This window comes from Pseudochaenichthys georgianus, chromosome 11 (assembly GCF_902827115.2).
Source record: "Pseudochaenichthys georgianus chromosome 11, fPseGeo1.2, whole genome shotgun sequence".
Taxonomy (NCBI): domain Eukaryota; kingdom Metazoa; phylum Chordata; class Actinopteri; order Perciformes; family Channichthyidae; genus Pseudochaenichthys; species Pseudochaenichthys georgianus.
This window is the reverse complement of record NC_047513.1, coordinates 28,023,485-28,041,413: the sequence shown is the minus strand read 5'-3', so window position 1 is coordinate 28,041,413 and position 17,929 is coordinate 28,023,485. Positions and strand designations below refer to the sequence as shown.

At 42.8% G+C, this 17,929-nt stretch overlaps 1 protein-coding gene across 1 annotated transcript in view; it reads left to right on the top strand.

Annotated features, from left to right (window-relative positions):
* LOC117455396 (regulating synaptic membrane exocytosis protein 3-like) overlaps positions 1-17,929 on the top strand; it is a 49,647-nt gene that overhangs the window by 4,164 nt on the left and 27,554 nt on the right. Inside the window, 1 exon segment of the mRNA XM_034094909.2 lies at positions 9,881-10,212. Within this exon segment, the coding sequence (XP_033950800.1) occupies positions 9,881-10,212 (332 nt within the window).

Sequence of the window (17,929 nt, the reverse complement as noted above, 5' to 3'; positions counted from 1 at the left end):
TGCTTTGACAATAAATACATTAAAAAAATGTGTGGAAGAAGCCGTGGCGCTGTAAAAAGCACGACCAATCATCTGAGCCTGCCCGGCTAAAGTAACTGGATGGCCTACCTGCCTGTCAGCCTTCCATCTGTGCACAAACTTATCTCGTGCCCTCATTGGTCATGTGCGTGTTTGTGTGTGTTGGAGGAGGGGCTCTGTGAGGAAGTCTGAAGGAAGGGGCAGATTTTTTTCGGCTGCCTATTTTCAAATTCTAGCTGGTTTCTCCATTCTTACCTACCCTACCTTTAACTTCAATAAGAATTTAAAGTGAAGACTTACTGAAGGAAATTTGACTTACTTATTACTTTGTAATTGTTCATTATTTAGCGGTATCTGCGTTGAAAATGTACAATATGGCTGCAACGATTTTTTTCTTTACTAATTATTTGCTTATTATTTTCTCAATTTATTGATTGGTTTGGCCACAGACAGAAAAGTGAAAAATGTCCATCCAAGATCTCAAAGTGGAAAAAATATGGTGTCTCGAAAGGTATTTGTTGTCAGTAAAAAAGCTAAAGTTTACTAAGATTTGAAAAGGAGAAAAACTGGAAATATATACATATTTGCATCATCAATTATCAAAATGGCGATTGTTGTTCTGTCCATGAACTACTCGATTATACAACTAATCATTGCAGCTCTAATTTTACAATAAAGAATTTAAAAAAAGCTTCATTACACAGACTAGCTAATATGCTACTGTACCAAAAGATCAAGTTTTACAGATCAACCAAACACGTAAGAAACCGAAAGAAACCCCAAAAAACAGGTCATATATAAAAAGAAGATGGGAGATCTATGCATTAAAAGCCTATGATATCATTTTTAAAAACACAAGCGAGGGGAGAGATAAATGTACAGCTCTTATCTCGTCCTCCATTAGGATCTATGTGCAGTAACGTGCTTCAGAGCGTTCTTTGGTTGACCCCTGCTGGCTCCCTACAGGCTTGTTTGACCTCAGCACACAGCCCCTTTCACACCAACGCGTTTTCAGCTCCGGCTCGAAGCTGGAGCCTGAAAAGTACCGTTTTTTCCTGTTCACACCGCAGAGGCGCCGCCTCTTAGCTCCGGAATCCGGTTCACTTCCAGCTCGAAAAAAATTGTCGGTTTAGAGGCAAGAGCTTCGGAGCTAAGAGGCGGCGTCGCTTACGTCTCTCTTACGTCGAGGCGGGGGCAGGGGCAGATTCGTCGTTGAAGTAGATGCTGAAGACCACAAAGAAGTCTTGCATTTCGCATGTGATGTTTGTAAAGTTCCAAGTAAAGTCGACCCTTGTAAAGTCGTCCGATGCCTTCCATTTCGTTTCGTAAGAGGATAACCAAAGCGAACAGCGCTTCAATACAATCGGCCATTGTTGTTGTTGTTGTCGTCGATGTGAGGGATTTCCGCGCAGTTTGGATTTTATGAAACAGGCACGTAAACGGTGACGTCATGACGCAGCAGCGGCAGCTCTGGGCGGTGTGAACAGAGCGGGAGCAGAAAAGGGAAACCGGAGCTGAACCAGAAAAGCTCCCGCTCGGAGCTGGAAAGGGAAAAGCGCTGGTGTGAAAGCCGCCAGGACTTGGGGAGTGGGGTTAGATTATGTACATTTCCCGCTCCCGGTCGTCTACAAGCCTCCCAGGTGGGACGGAGAGATGGAGCAGTGAGAGGGGCAGTGAGAGAGATGTCACTGGCCACATTAGTCACCAGAGAAAGGAGGCCATGAGTCAGGAAAGCTCCCAATCTCATCCATCACGACCCCCTTAACCCACTTTCCTTCCAGTCCAGCCACTCTGGCTTTTTATTTTGCTATTTTCTGCTAGCTCTCCATCCCCCTTGCTGCTGACGGAGTAACTTTCCCCTTTGATGAAAAGGAGCAGAGGGCACAAAGGGAATGCTTCCGTGCCGGACGGGTGGCAGGAAGAGATGAGAGCCAGGAGAGATTAAATGGCCACCTTTTGGAGTGCAGCAAGGGACACGGCTAGGATATGGACTTTAACAGAGATATATTAGAAACAAATATGAGTTTGTTTCATTCTAAAACCACCAGACTAAGACTAAGGGACAGTTTCATCCCACAGGCCATAATACTGTTGAACACCTGAACTTTTGAAAGAACATACATAACATTCATCTGTTTGCAACTCGCATATATCAATATTCCAGTTACTGTGTATAGTCTATTCTGCACACTTTCTATCATATTCTGTTTCTATTATATTCAATTTTTATTTTATTTACTTGTTTTATTGTGTTGCGCTGTTGGAGGAGCCTGTGACCTAAGATGTTCATTGTCATAACTACACTGTAGCTATGTACACATGACAATAAAAGCCTTGAAACTTGAAACTTTATCACCGTTTTGGAGACAAAGATGAAATAGTGTTTCTAATTTTCACACAGATTCCCGACAGTGTTGCGTAGAGAGAAACACTGTGAGCCGCTGGAGGGTGATAAGTGATGATATGAGAGGTCGCACTTCTCTTAAAGGTTATCAATCAATCAATGTTTATTTATATAGCCCAATATCACACATGTTACATTTGTCTCAGTGGTCTTCACAGTGTGTACAGAGTATCAGTATGACAATACGACACCCTCTGTCCTTAGACCCTCACATCGTACAAGGAAAAACTTCCGGAGAAAACCCACAGTTTAAAGGGGAACATGGGAGAAACCTCAGGGAGAGCAACAGAGGAGGGATCCCTCTCCCAGGACGGACAGACGTGCAATAGATGCCGTGTGTAAATTGAAAAGATAATACATTTGCAACATAGGTAGTCCAAATGTTTGGAAATGCATGTGTGTATAATAGGAAGATGAATCCATGAGGATATCCATCCAGGACCACAGCCACGACTCAAGATCCAGGGCTCGCGATCCAGGACACAGGACCGCAGGATCATCCATGACTCCGGATCCCGGCGTATATAGACACCAAAAAGAAAGACATGTGGGGAAGCTGGGTTAATCGGAACATGAGTGTACACGGGTATAGACAGAGAGAAGGAAGAAGGAAGATGTCCCCCGACAAACTAAGCCTATATCAGCAAAACTAGGGGCTGAATCTAATCAGCCCTAACTATAAGCTTTATAAGGTTGCTGGCAAAAACATTGTATTGCTGGCTCAGCTTCGGAGGGATTAGTGTGGCGAGGCGAGGAGGTCCTGGGATGAGTGATTGAACTTTAAAATGATACTCCACAGTGTAGTGATTTATCCATGTGGCTGAGTGCCAACAGATTTTGTGGTAGTTGTTGTTGTTGGCTTCCCAGATCTCTGAAGTCACTTAAGTGAGTGTAACAGCATTACATATTCAGTTTCTAAACACATGATTGTTTTAATTACCATATGTTAGCATGTTAACCACCACACATGCGTTTATATTAGCATAATAGTTTGGAAACTGCACATGTCTAATGTTTTTGTATGCTAACAAAAGTGAGTTTTATGTATACATTAAACTACCTACTTTTTTGAACGAAACATATGTTGATCTCCTTGTAAATAAATAAATAATTGAATAGGATAACACCAAATAAATGACACAATTAAAATGTCAGCTGTGCTTTGTATTTTAATCATTGCTGAATTATGCAAGTAAACCAATAGTAGTTAAAGTGTCACATGTTCTTAAAAATAATCTGTTTTTAATCCATTTTGTTTGAATGACAAATGGTGAACTGTTATTTCCCTTCAGATTAGAAGACATTACAGTTTATCTATCTGCTTGTTTACTGCAATCAATGTGTGCTGCAAGATTTAATTAAGCATATCAACACCAGCCTTGCATTTCAATCCCCCCCAGACACACTCATCTGACCGTTGAATCGCAGCTATAATTCGGCTGATTCACCACGATCCAAGCAATTTGTGTGAAAACATGGTGTGACAGATCGAATGTACGTCTGCTGTCACAAGGTGATGTAGAGAGAGGGACTCGATGACTCACCTCATTAAATACTTTATTGGATAGAACATTTGATTGGGCCAATGGGAGAGGCAAAGCTGCTCATGAGTTCCTTTTCTCTTCATTTCACGGCTCTTATCATCCAGTTCAGATTTGTGAGTGTGTGCACGGTGCACCATGCGTACTATTGCTCAGCTAAGTGTGAAATGGGACATTTGTGAATATGTTATAGCGATGTGTCTGGTCAGTTTTTTCCTGATGCACTCGCTCAGCCAATAATATACAAAATCAATATGTGTCAGAGCAGAGTGTTACAGAACACTTGGATGCCTTTTCCAATCCGTCTGCCAAGACCTGGGTGTTAACAGCCCTGTCATTAAAGTATTTCTGCTTTTTTCTTCCTTTGCATTCTGGCGTGTGTGTGTGCTCGTGTGTGTGTGCTCACTGCCCATTTCTCACCTTAAGAGACACCTTCTGATCAGACAGATCCATCAGCCCCAAACACAACTCAATGGCAGCAGGTGCGGTTACACACGCACGCACACGCACTTTACACTCTCTATCATTACCTGGGAAATTGCCATGGTAACCTCAACAGGAAGTGCATTACACTTACTGCCTGTTCTTGTGCACTCCCGGGGTGCTTGTTAATCATGACTTTATTCTTATTTAAAGATATATTTGACTATTGCACTCGATGTGAGGTGCATGTGACGGATATCAAAGGTTAAAGAAGATCTGTTTAATGCATTTTGCAGAAACATAGAAGTACAATTCCCATAACGAATTATAGGTGTTAATTGGCCATGTTCTCACAGCCTTTCTTCTGCACAGAGAAAGCTGAGATTTGAGTTTTTACATCGTCATTCTTCTAAATTGGAACAGTATTTAATCTATTGTATTACATAGCTCAGATTTTTATACCAATTACCTGGGAGAAATATAGGAAGCCAACTTGGCCGGCAAATATAAGGTCCTTATTTGAACAAAAAATATGAATAGGGTTGAAAAAGGACAGCTCATATTAAATTAAGAGTTACATACTGGATCTTTTCATTGGCTGACAGTCAGAAACGGCATGGCAACGAAATAAGACCAGACGGATGTAATCCAGTATAATAAGAAGCTGAAAATGTTCAAATGTCAAAATTGTAACAAATGACCAGTGTTTTGCTGATGGATACTTTTGGTCTTTTGTTGATTTAGCTTTAATTACCCAGATTAATTGCCCAGTTCACTCTTTACTGTCTTGGCAGCAAAACCCAATCATCCCACAGCAAACACACAAAGTAAATAATAACACCAAAGGAGATGTATCTGTTGAGTGTTTCAAATGGATGTTGATATATAAGATTTACTCGCCTTGGCTCACTCTTGCAGTATATCGTTACCATCTACTTTGCAGCTGAATTGTAGGTTAATTAACTAAGCCGCAGTAACAGTGTGGCTGCATACAGGGCAACTCTCAAGAGACCATTAATGGATCGTGCCGCCATATCTAATTACAGGGTTGCGGCCTTTGTGTTTATGGAGAAACTGAAAGGATATTTCATTTTTACTGTTTGATTCTCTGCGGGCGGTAATTATTGGCTGAAGTCCAAGGTGTGTGATCTTCTACGCTGTAGCTTGCCAGCAGAGTGTTCTGCTAGAGTTGGTGTTATTAAACTTTGGAAAGGATCCAACCATTGAGGGCATTTTTTCATTTATATGAAATGCACTGGGGCTTTCCCTTCCCAATTTAATCTGTGAAATATCGATCTACCAGCAGTTATCTGTTGCGTACATTTCTTATCAAAAGTTACTTGAAAGTATGGCATGTCCGTCTTTAAATATGTGCATCTTGAAGACTTGGTTGCAGCTAATGCAAGGCTCCTATGTAAACATTCATTCATATTAAAGGGGACCTATCATGCAAAATGCACTTTTTTATGTCTTTTATACATAAGTATGTGTCCCCGGTGTGTCGGGGAACTCACGCAGCGTCAGAAAATAAAACCCTCTCTCTTTTCCTCCGTACGCAAATCTCTAAAAACGGGACTACAACGGAGCTGATCCAGATTTGCATCCGATATGACGTCATATCTGAAATGTGGACCCACTGCCCAATCAGAAAGTTGCTATCAGAAACAATGCCCGACTGTTTTGGACGTAATATGGTCGGTGCATGTTTACATTAGCATCGCTAACACTCAGAGCTAACCTGTACTGGAGAGCATGTGTGTGAAGAAGCAGGAAGTAAAAAGGAACTCACCTTGTGGTATAACCGGCGAGAGAGAAAGCCTTTGAGCTCCAGACTGTTTCAGAGATAATCCTTGATGTGGTTTGGAACATGATATGGCGTCTAATCACGGCAGCATTTATCTCTATCTTTTGATATATGTCTGAGACCCATAATATATGCCTAATAATAGGAGACCTTTAAGAGGCCAGATCTTACTCAGCAGGGGTCAGAGTTGGGTGGACACCAGTGATGTTGAGCGGTGCAGGAGGTGCGGGGTGTGTCGGGGGGGCAGACTGCTGACGGGAGGAGAAATAAATGAGCTCTGAGATGAGGAGTTAGGCAGCAGAGACACACGGCAGGGTAGCTGTCGTGCACAGAGATGAAGTTTGATTGGCTGCGGGATGTTCCTTTAGGTCCAACAGAACACAATGTGGGGACAGGTACATGGCGGCATCTCCAAAGATTGAGAATCGCAGTGCAGTTGTTAGTTTGGGAATTTAGTTTGAATTCCAAGAGTATTCATATCCATCATTACCACAAATGTAATACTAAATGTTTCCTCTAACTTACGTTATTATGTTCATGGGTACTCCATTCTCTACTTTAATAAAAGATTACATTTTCTTCTGTGGCATTCTTTCTCCTCGCTTCATGGTATAGCGTGCGTAGGCTAATAAGCGTGTTGTTGTCCTGTGGGCAAAGCGTATACGCAGTACACTTGAGTTCACCCTGTTTCACTTTTGCACGTCTTCAGCCAAAGACACACACACACACACACTCACTCACTCACTCACTCACTCACTCACTCACTCACTCTGAGGATCTCATCATTCAGAGGGGAGGAGGATGAATCCATTATTGTCACAATCAATGTCATACTCTTCTTCTTCTCTCATTTTCACTCCATCCTTCCTCCCAGATCTGACCCCGGCTTCCTGCAGGACTTTTCTGTGTGTCCATTCATTATGAAGCATCCTCCCCTCTCTCTCCCTGTCCTTCGCCTCCCTCTCTTGTTCAACTCTGTCCTCATGGCTCTCTAAAAGCAGAATTATTCTGTCTTCCTTTCTCTTGCAGCCTTCTCGTTCCCTCCCCTACCCTCAAGCACGATGTGTGTTCAAAGTACAGACGCCCCCCAGAGAGCAGGAGAGAAGTGCGCATGGGCCGCAATAGGAAAGATAGGGTGTGCAGGAAAGAGAGGAGAATAAAAAAACGGGCATACGATTTTAAACCCCTTCTCTCTCTCTCTCTCTCTCTCTCTCTCTCTCTCTCTCTCTCTCTCTCTCTCTCTCTCTCTCTCTCTCTCTCTCTCTCTCTCTCTCTCTCTCTCTCTCTCTCTCTCTCTCTCTCTCTCTCTCTCTCTCTCAGTACCCTTTTGCACACCAAGCAAATGCCACTGCAGTAGCTTTGTACTAAGCATGCATTCTTCCACTTGGCTTTTAGGATACCTTTCTTTCCAAAATGCCAAAATCTGCCCTTTGCTTCAGAAGTCAAACGTTCCTCAAGAGCAGCCACTGCTGTTTTTGCGAAATGCATCCCGATGAAAAGAGCCAGTCAGCAACATGTTTTGGGCTGTGAGCATTATGTCTGTGTTGGTGTGACAAGCAGGGACCGATGGTGATTCAAAGAGACATCTGAAGCACAGCGCACTTACAGCCTCATTTGGAACGACGCATTAAGGGCAACTTCCCTGTACTGTATTTGTATTATTAATGACTTCCAGTCATGGGAGTGAGTGTTTTAGTAGCATAAAGAATGTGTGCTCCATTTCCTGCGATTCGTTGCGGATTATGTAAAGATTATGTTTTGAAGTCACGTTAGATAGACGCAGTCTCGGAAGATGGCATTGTTGGACTGCTATGACATTTACAGACATCCATAGAACCCAAATGATGAATGCTACATATGTTTAGTAATCTTAATTCCTATTCTACCAACATAAGGTTAACATATACAGTTTCAAAATGGGAATTCTTAGCAACTACCAGATAGATTTCCATGAAGTTTGGTACCAAATAATTTTAAAGTAGGGATGAATTGTGATGACTTTGTTGATCGCATCTCTTTCTTGTGGAACCATCATCAAGTCCACATTTGAGTTTTTTCAATACTTCAGTTTATGACCAACGATCTCATGCAAAACTGAATACATCCCATCGGCCTCAGCGGTATCAACTAATGTTGATTAGCAAATGTTAGCATGCTTGCACACTTTAATAGAAAGCACAACTTGTTCAACAATATACCTGCTAAACGTAAGCATTGTCGTTAGCATGTTAGCATGTTAGCAGCTCTAGGCAGTGCTGTGGCCTCACAGAGCCGATAGTGTGGCTCCTAGGACCTATTGTTGTTAAATGATCATGCATATAACGTGAGGTGAATCTTGGAATCAGCTGAACTGTGCGAGACACTCAACGCACAAAATACTGCATTGCTGTAATTTCTCTTTACAGAAAGAAAAAAATGGAGAAATGTTAAAAGAGCCAGCATAATCTACATATTTAACTGCCTCAGTATAATCACTTTGTAAAGGGGAGAGAAAAGGGTGAAGGAGAGAGATATCGCGTGATAGAGGTGTCGAAGTCCTTCTTTTCACAAAAGACATCTTGGAGATCACATTAGCAGAAGCACCGGTGCAAATAATACAATTATTTTTGGTTCTTGAGTTTCAGGGTCCTGGTTTTGTTCAAACTATCGCACTGTCAGTCCGTTACTGCTGAGTTCAATGAAGCCATCACCGAGTTATACGTAACCCGTTAGCTTTTCCTACCGTGACATGTAAAAATACCTGCTGTGAGAATAACGCCTGTTGTGAGACTCTGTGTGCGTCAGTTAGAATTAGGAAGATGACACACACACACACATTGATATTCTCCATGGATTCAGCCAACCAGTGATGACTCTGTTGTCATAGCTGTAAAGTTTATCGTGCGTCACTTTATAAGGTCAGACACAGAACAAGATATAAAAAACCCACACAAGAAAAATACCAGCTGACAAGGTCACCTCTCAACAGCAGGTCAGCCCTGACATTTGTGTTAGTGTGTGTTTCTTAACTCACTGGAACAGTCCGCTGCCATCTGCACTGTCCTCACTGTCCTCACTGTCCTCACTGGCTGAGATTTTGGGTTCTTTGTTTTCTACGTTTACAAACTAAGACTGTTCAGAGCTTTTCACTTTTGATGTTATGGTATATAGGATGTCATTTATGCTGTCTGTGCAATAAGTAGATACCGAACTGTGGTTGAAATGTAAACTGTGTCCTTCCCCAGCCTCGGGGAGTCACTGCGGCTGTAAGACGAGTGATTATCCTGTATGTCATCACATCAAGATGTCCTTTTTCCTTTTAAACAATATGTTTATTAATTTGTCATTCTTTTAAACACGCCATTCCTTACACAAACTTACAAACAAATAATAATGTGAGAAACAGAGGCAAAGACAAGACACGACATCATTTCAGAAGAACTACAATTTAAATATATAATACAAATAAAATACATTAAATTAAATTAAATTTAAAAAAAACAATTGGGGAGTAGCAACATTATCCTAAAAAGTGTACATAGCCACAGCAGTTTAAGAAGTACTTTACTTTTCCTTTCCACCAGATCGCTCTCATGGATTCCCATTGTTATTTCTTAGCATGTTTATCAAGATGTCCTTTGAGTTGAGCTGCTCTCTTCTCTCCTTCAACCCTCACCTAAGCGTATTTTTTCATCCTCTCTCCTTCTTCAGCCCCGCTCCAACTCTACATCCTTCCCCCCCAGCCTCTCGGCCCTCCAGCAGGACCATGATGCTCAGCAGCTCTGTGGAGGTGCCCAGCCCGGGTGGGATGAACGGCCTCAGCGGCCTCAGCGGTCTGAGCGCGGCGGCTCGTAACGTGGTGCGCTCCTCCAGCATCTCGGGGACGATGTACAACGTGGAGAAGAGTCCAGGCGGCGGCGGGGGGGCGGACTCCACTTCAATTGCTGGAAACAAGAAGCGGCGCTCCAGCCTCGGCGCCAAGATGGTGGCCATTGTGGGGTTGTCGCAGTGGAGCAAGAGCACACTGCAGCTCAACCAGCAAGGTCAGTTTACAGTCGGTGTGTTGGATGGGAAGTATATTTAAATAAGATGTTCTAATTTAATTCTCAAGGTCTATTTAACGAGATGCATAAGGGCATTCTGGGAAAGGGTGCTGTAAAAAAGTTGTTGACTCCACATTTGGTTCTCTTTTGTTTAAATTAAATAATATCTAAGTTTTAATGACTTCCACTTCCAATGTCGCTTGGTAGTAGAAGTTGTTACTTACTTTTCAAATGTTTTCAATGTACTGTTCTAATATTGGGACAACCTCCATAAGTCAATTCATTTAAGTATTCAATTATCATTTGTTGTCATTATGCAAAACAGGGTTGCACAACATAATCCAGTTGTACTTTAGGGTGCATTCACACCTAATAGTCCGCTTCTCACATGGGCAAAACGGACTATACACTTTAAACACAAGTCATGTGCTCGGAAATGCTGTTCAACCATTGGTCAGACATTAAGGGGGTAAAAACGCAAATCCCGGCAATTTCTACCGGAGCCTCCGCCTTGGAGCATCGGCAGGTTATTTTCATGCTGCTGTTAATCTGGAGAGCATATCAACAGCAACGGCGCATATGATTATATAATCAGACAACGTGCGATACAAAACATTATAACACATATATTAATGAGACGTTCTGCAGTAAGGAGGGCGTTTCACCGACGGCAGGTGGCTCTGACTTGTATGTAGAGTTTTTTGTTTGATAGTTGTTTTTACTTTACACGACACTGGTCAACACTCTTTCGCTAAAGAAATGAAGACACCCGCGTTCTTGTGACACATAAATACTACGCTTCCTATGTTTTGGTGCCGACTGCGTTCACACCAGCGATGATCCGCTCCAGAGTTCACTAGCAAGCGGTCCGAGACCACCTATTTTAGCGGACCAGAGTCCGGTTGTTTAGTTCACTTCAGAGGTTTCGGACTGCGTTCACACCGACCCAAATGAACCGCACCAAGCGGCTAAACGCACCAGGGTTCGATTCAACCGGACTATAAAAGGCTGGTGTGAACGCACCCTAAAAGGCTGGTGTGAACGCGCCCTTAGTCTCACTGCCAGCGAAAGTGTTGTTTCCTGGATTCTCCACATGACCTTTGAGAACCATTCAAATCCAATTTGTATCCGATTTCCCACATTTGGACCTTTGGAGCTCGGTCAGTGTGACTTCTCACTCCTTTTGTACCTTTCCCCATTTAATTCCTCTTCATGCCTCCAACTTCCATTCTTCTGATTCTCAGCATTCAGTTACCTCCCTTGTTTCTCTTTCTCTTCCCTCCTTGGCCTATGTTTTCTTCGAAACCTCTAACCCAAATTGAAGCCATTTTCAATTTGTGATTTAAAACTGCAAATCAAATACATTTCTAAATGAAGATTGAATGTTAATCGCCCTAACAAAATGTTCCAACTCTGGTCTAGCAGGACAGTGATCGGTTCAGTTTAAGCACAATAATAATAGCCTAATATACCCCAAAGGGTAGTTGATGCACTGCCTTTATACCTGTAATATCTAATTAAACAAGCTCTCACTGGCTTCACCTTCTGTGGCATTTGGTAATGAGTCTTTCTTAAAACCTGAAGCACCATTGTGTTGCGCTCTGAAGTGGGTTTGCAGCAGTGGCAGCTTGTTTGAATGGTAGCTGAATAGCAATGACGGTGGCACTATGTCCTGCTATGAGTCTCCTGTGAGGATAATTGCAGAGCTGCAGCTGAAGTGTTTCTTGCTTTGAGCCTCGGTAACAAACACAAAGCCAGTGACTCCTGGTGGGAAATGGGGAAAACAGGTTGCACTCAAGGCTTGTTAAAGGCTGAGAGGCAGGGCCAAAAGGGACGGGGAATGTTTCTCATTTCAATTGAATTATATTATTTCTGTTTTTGTTGATAACGAGTGCTGTGTTCATCTCCCCATATCCTATCAGCACACTAGGTCTCTCCTCCCGAAACATCGAACGAGTCTGCTTTTGTCTTTCTTTGCTTGTTCGCTTACAGTTCACGTTTGAGGTATCAACAAAATATTATTCTTTATTTAAAATGTCATTTCAATGTTTGACATTCATTTGTTCCAGCTTTTCAAATGGGAATACTTGCTAAGGGTTTTTGTCATCGGTGAGATTACGGGATTCCTTTGGGTTTCGGACTGTTGGTCAGACAAAGCGACATTCGGAGGAAGTCACCTTCCAATAACTTTTTGATGAGCGTTTTTCTTTATCTTTGGGATATTTTGCATATTACACTGTTAAGAAATGGGAACAATAATCATTAGTTGCAGCTCGAAATCACACACACAACAGATTCTAACACTGTTTTGGGAAACAAATGCAAATTTATTTGAGAAATATAAGCAAGAGGAAAGAGATCGCTTTCAAGGACAGTGTAGAATGCGAGATTACTTCATATGTGACCCGCTCTATCGAAATCCGTCGGAAGTCGCAACGACTCATTTCAAAATCAACGTGGATTTTTGTTTTTCGGGGTTCGAATGTTTTGTTTGATTTTAAATAAACAAAGTCTTGGCTTTCAGAATATGAAACTTTTATTTCCAAAATCACACGATAAATACATTTTTGAAGCTTGTAAATGGACGAAGACAGCTCTCACTCGCACCCTGCTCTTCCACACGCCGCCCCCCTCCCTCCGGCTGAAGTTATGCATGTAAGGCGTATAGTAATCATAGATAACACGGCAGGGTCCGTTACAGTTTGTTTTCATCTGATTTCAAATAAACAAAGTCTTGGCTTTCAGAATATTAAACTTGTTTCGACAAATTCAGATGATAAATACAGCTTTGAAGCTTCGGCATAATTACAAGCGGAGAACGGAGTGACTTGAGGTCACAGCAGGCATAACAACAGCCGGTGTTTCTCGTGAGTGTTTTCCCCGGGAAACAAACACAAAACACACACACAAACAAACACAAAACACACACACACACACACACACACACACACACACACACACACACACACACACACACACACACACACACACACACACACACACGCGCGCGAGCTTCCCCCAGACCAGTAATCCAAACGAAAATATTTTCCCTCCGTTCTCCTTTGATCATTATATAACGGGACATATTTCGCTTAATATTTGGAGTACAAAAACAATCCTGATATCATTAGAAAGCTAGGAGTCTCCTCTTTCCAACAGTGTATACAACTGAAAATGTGTCTTCGGGTCAATGCGACTGATTTTGATAGAGCAGGTCCCATATATGTTCTCATGCCAGCTCTGACATGGTCGCCATATGGCTAATGGGCAGTGAGCACAGGGACACACACATACTCTTTCTCTCACACACACACACACACACACACACACACACACACACACACACACACACACACACACACACACACACACACACACACACACACACACACATACCATGCATACATCACTTCAGGGGACATTACATTGACTTACATGCATTTCCTGGAGACTTATCCTAACCTTAACCATAACCAACACATGCCTAACCCTAAACCTTACCAAGTCTTCACCCTAAAATGAATGATTCCCCTTATGGGGACCTCCAATTTGTCCCCATAAGGGAAGCCAGTCCCCACACGTGACTATGTAAACAGATTTAGGTCCCCACAAGTATAGTAATGCTAGACCGCACGCACGCACGCACGCACGCACGCACGCACGCACGTACGCACGTACGTACGTACGTACGTACGCACGCACGCACACACAGTGCACTGAGGCACAGCTGACACTTGTCTGACGCAGGGAGAGCTGTCAATATTGTATCCACGGGGGCTTTCATGTCTCTGTGTTGGTGTCGATGAGGAGAGCAGAATGGAGGGGAAAGGGTGGATGAGGAGGCTAGGAGGGGCTGACGATGAAGAGAAGAGGAAGGGGAGACGAAGGGTGTGTCTAAATTTAGATGTTCTCAGCCGAGGGAGGAACACAACATCGCTCCTGGAACAGAATCACGGAATCATGCACCGCTTCCCTTTGTCTTCCATCTATACCTCGTCTTGGGAGAGAGGTATCATCTGCAGCTCGTGGGTTGATAGTTTTCTCGTGAAATTTAGTAAAATAAGAAACACTGGTATTGGATCTTGACTTAAAATGTGTGGATTTTTTATTATGTTGGCTAAAATGTAAGTTCCAATTGATGTCAGGTGTACATTTCATCACAATCCAGTAGGGCTGGGCGATATGGACAAAGTTAGACATCGAAATATCTTTGACCAAATACCTCCATCGATATTGTGACGATAGGGCGGTGGTGGGAAAGTCCATAGGGACTTGTGTTGGGAACTGGAAGGTCACCAGTTCAAGTAAGTAAGTCAAACTGTATTTATATAGCACCCTTCTCAACACGGATGTACAAAGTGCTTTACAGTACAGTACACACTTCACAGTACAACGATAACATGTAGAATAAAAGGCATAAAACAACAGCAGGTAATACATAGGATAAAACATACGATAAGACAGCTACTAACTCACCTCCTCCGACGACCCAAAGGCCACAGAAAGTCCTAGAAAGACCAAGTGCTACCAAGGTATGCCTGAGCAAGGCACTGTTTCCTAGGCACTGTAAATATACTCCTAACACAAGGATGGGACAAATGTACAGTACCAGTCAAAGGTTTGGACACACCTTCTCATTCAAGGTTTTGTTTCTCAGCATTCTGCAGTAGCCAGCAAAATATAAATTATATTCTGGATTTGTTAACACTTTTTTGTTTACTAGATAATTCCATTTGTGTTCTTTTGTAGTTCTTTTATAAATCTACAATGTAGAAACAATTTAAATAAATAAAAAACTTTGAATGAGAAGGTGTGTCCAAACTTTTGACTGGTAGTGGACATTTCCCCTCAGTGGGACTAATAAGGGTATATACATGTATGAGGGTTTACCATTGATGCTTAAACTTAATTTACACAATTAGAAGTATTAAATAATCATCAGTAATGTAGATGTAATGATTTAGTGGGTAACAGGAAATATAAGAAAGAAAAAGAGTTGCATAATTGTACCGTAATACAGACTTTTAAACCAGGAAAAGACCACACATTGCGATATCCAGAAACAATGACACGATTATGCCAATGCTCCTTTATGAATCTCCTCACAAGCCTGAAAATCTGTTCCTGGAGACAAACAAGGCTGTTTACTAAATGACCCAGTGAGACCGACATGGGCTACCCTAATCTATGTTTTCCCTACTTCATAATTCACTCCAGGTAGAGACAAAATAAGGCTGCATGTAAGTAATTGAATGACCCGCACGGAGAGACAAAAGGTCACACTGACACGAATAGAGCGACAGGTAAAAATTCCTTCTCGCCCGATCGAGTTCAATTAAGGTCCTCTCTGGGTTTCTTCCTGGCGGTCGTTACCGGCCCAATCTGGCCAGCTGTCACTGCTCCATGTTCAGAGTGACGTGGACATTGATTGGCTGATGGAGCGGCTCGGCCCAGGTGCTCGGATTCTCACCTTATAGCCGATAAGCCACTGTTTGATTTGGTTCCCAGAGAAGAGAAGGCTGAGGGAAGTCATTTGGACTTTGGCGGCAGAAATGGTTAAAGTTAAAGGTCACCTAGCTATTATGCAGAATCCACTTTTTCACATCTTTTCTACATCAACATGTGGCTCATCTGTGTAAAGAGACTCTGAACGTTTCAGGAACAAAGATTCACTCACCTTTTTGTCCTGATCCATTTATATAAAAACCTGTCTGAAAATGAGCTGATCAGATTTTGGCCACTATATGATGTAATAACGATTTGTTGGCTTGTGTGACCATTACGGTACGTCCACACAGCAGCTTCAGAAGAAACTTCCACTGCTTCCAACGCCCATTGACTTTGAATGGGGATGACGTCACTTTGCCTCGCTTTCCCCCGAACTGCATTGTGGGGGAGCGAAGCGAAGATTTCCAGGATGTCCAGGATCTCCAGGATTCAAAAGTTGAGCAATGTTCAACTTTTGAAGCTGAGCTGGAAGCGCCAGCCAATCAAACACGTTTATGCAAATCTGACAGTAGAAGCGCTAGCCAATCAAACCGCGTGTAAGCAGGGAGAACCAGACCGCAGTTAATTTCCTCATATTCCAAACGAGAAATTACGGTAGCAAATCACCCGGTTCTTTACGACCAGAACTATTAACGGGATACAAACCGGAGGAACCAGGCATGGAGGGAGGTGGCAGAGACAGTGGGTGAAACTGGTAGGTGTTCGCCTGTTTGGGGAGTTTATATATATATATTAGGGCTGTCAAACGATTACAAATTTTAATCAGATTAATCACAGCTTAAAAATTTATTAATCATGATTAATCACCATTCGAACTATGTCCAAAATATGCCATTTATTTATGTATATTGTTGTGGGAATGGAAAGATAAATGAAAGCAGGCGGATATATCCATTTAACATACAGTATCTATGTTTATTATAACATTTTTCTGCATGTCAAAATGAATGACAACCCACACACCTATCAATCATCAAACCGTGGGGTCTTAATTCATTACGTGTTGATTTCTATCAACGGGGGAGTACTTCAGGAAAGTCGACAGAGGGGGGGGGGGGGGCGCGCTAGTGGAGTACTTCGTGACCACAGAGTGTGAACGTTGTGATCAGCTGTTTTAGCGCAGTTCTCCAGTGAAGAGGGGAGTCTCCCTCCGCAGCCGGTTGGCGTAGTTTTGGCACAGTTCCGTTGTACAGACCGACGTTAACAGCAGCCCTGTCTGTGCACACGGAGACCGACTCTGTCGTCCGGTGATCTAACCGCCTTCTGGAAAAGCTTCACAAGTACGTCGGTACGCAAATGCGCTTTGTGACACAAGTGACGGTACGCATTTCAGATTACGCACATAACCTGCGTACCAGTTTGTGCACCCCTGTACCAGAGCCATATTATTACTATTATATGGCTCTGCCCTGTACTCCAGCAAAAGTATTCTGCGTCGGGACTTCCTGCAACAACACCACGCCGTTATCAAAGATGTTCTATTGAGAAGACGATCACTACGTGACAAAAGTTTTCAAAACCGTGGCTACTGAAATCAGTCTTACTAACTGCTGTCTGTGCAATTTACTCCGCGCGAGTTGGCAGACTTTATTTTGCTTACTTTAACATCATTGTTCATGGTGGGGCTAAGCCATTTCTTGGTATGGGTGTAGCCTACCCCAGCCATACCCTGGCGCACGTATGGGGCGGGCCATTCTGCACATGCGTTAAATATTTTAACGCAATTAATTCAAAAAATTAATTACCGCCGTTAACGCGATAATTTTGACAGCACTAATATATATATATATATTGCTCGCATAAAATCCCCGGTGTTTTTTGCTTTGTATGTCGGGGGCGGGAGATTCATGTGATTGGTTGTTGGTCGCATCCCCAAGCTGTCAGACACGTCCAGCTCCAAGATTTTCGAAAAGCTGCTGTGTGGACGTACCGTTAGCCAATCACCAACCAAGGTAACCCCCCCCCCCCCCACCTTATCACCTGAATCTCCTCCTAGAGCACCATTGTGTTCTTTTTAACCAAATATCTCTCAGAGGGGCGTGGGGAGGGGCTCCTTATTTTCATCTAAAGTAACAGACAGACGTCATGACCGAAAGAACGAGATCGCGGATACAAGCGGCCGAGATGGGCTGGCTGGCGTCTCCCTTAGGGATAAGGTGAGAAGTTCGGTCATCCGGGAGGGACTCGGAGTTGAGCCGCTCCTCCTTCG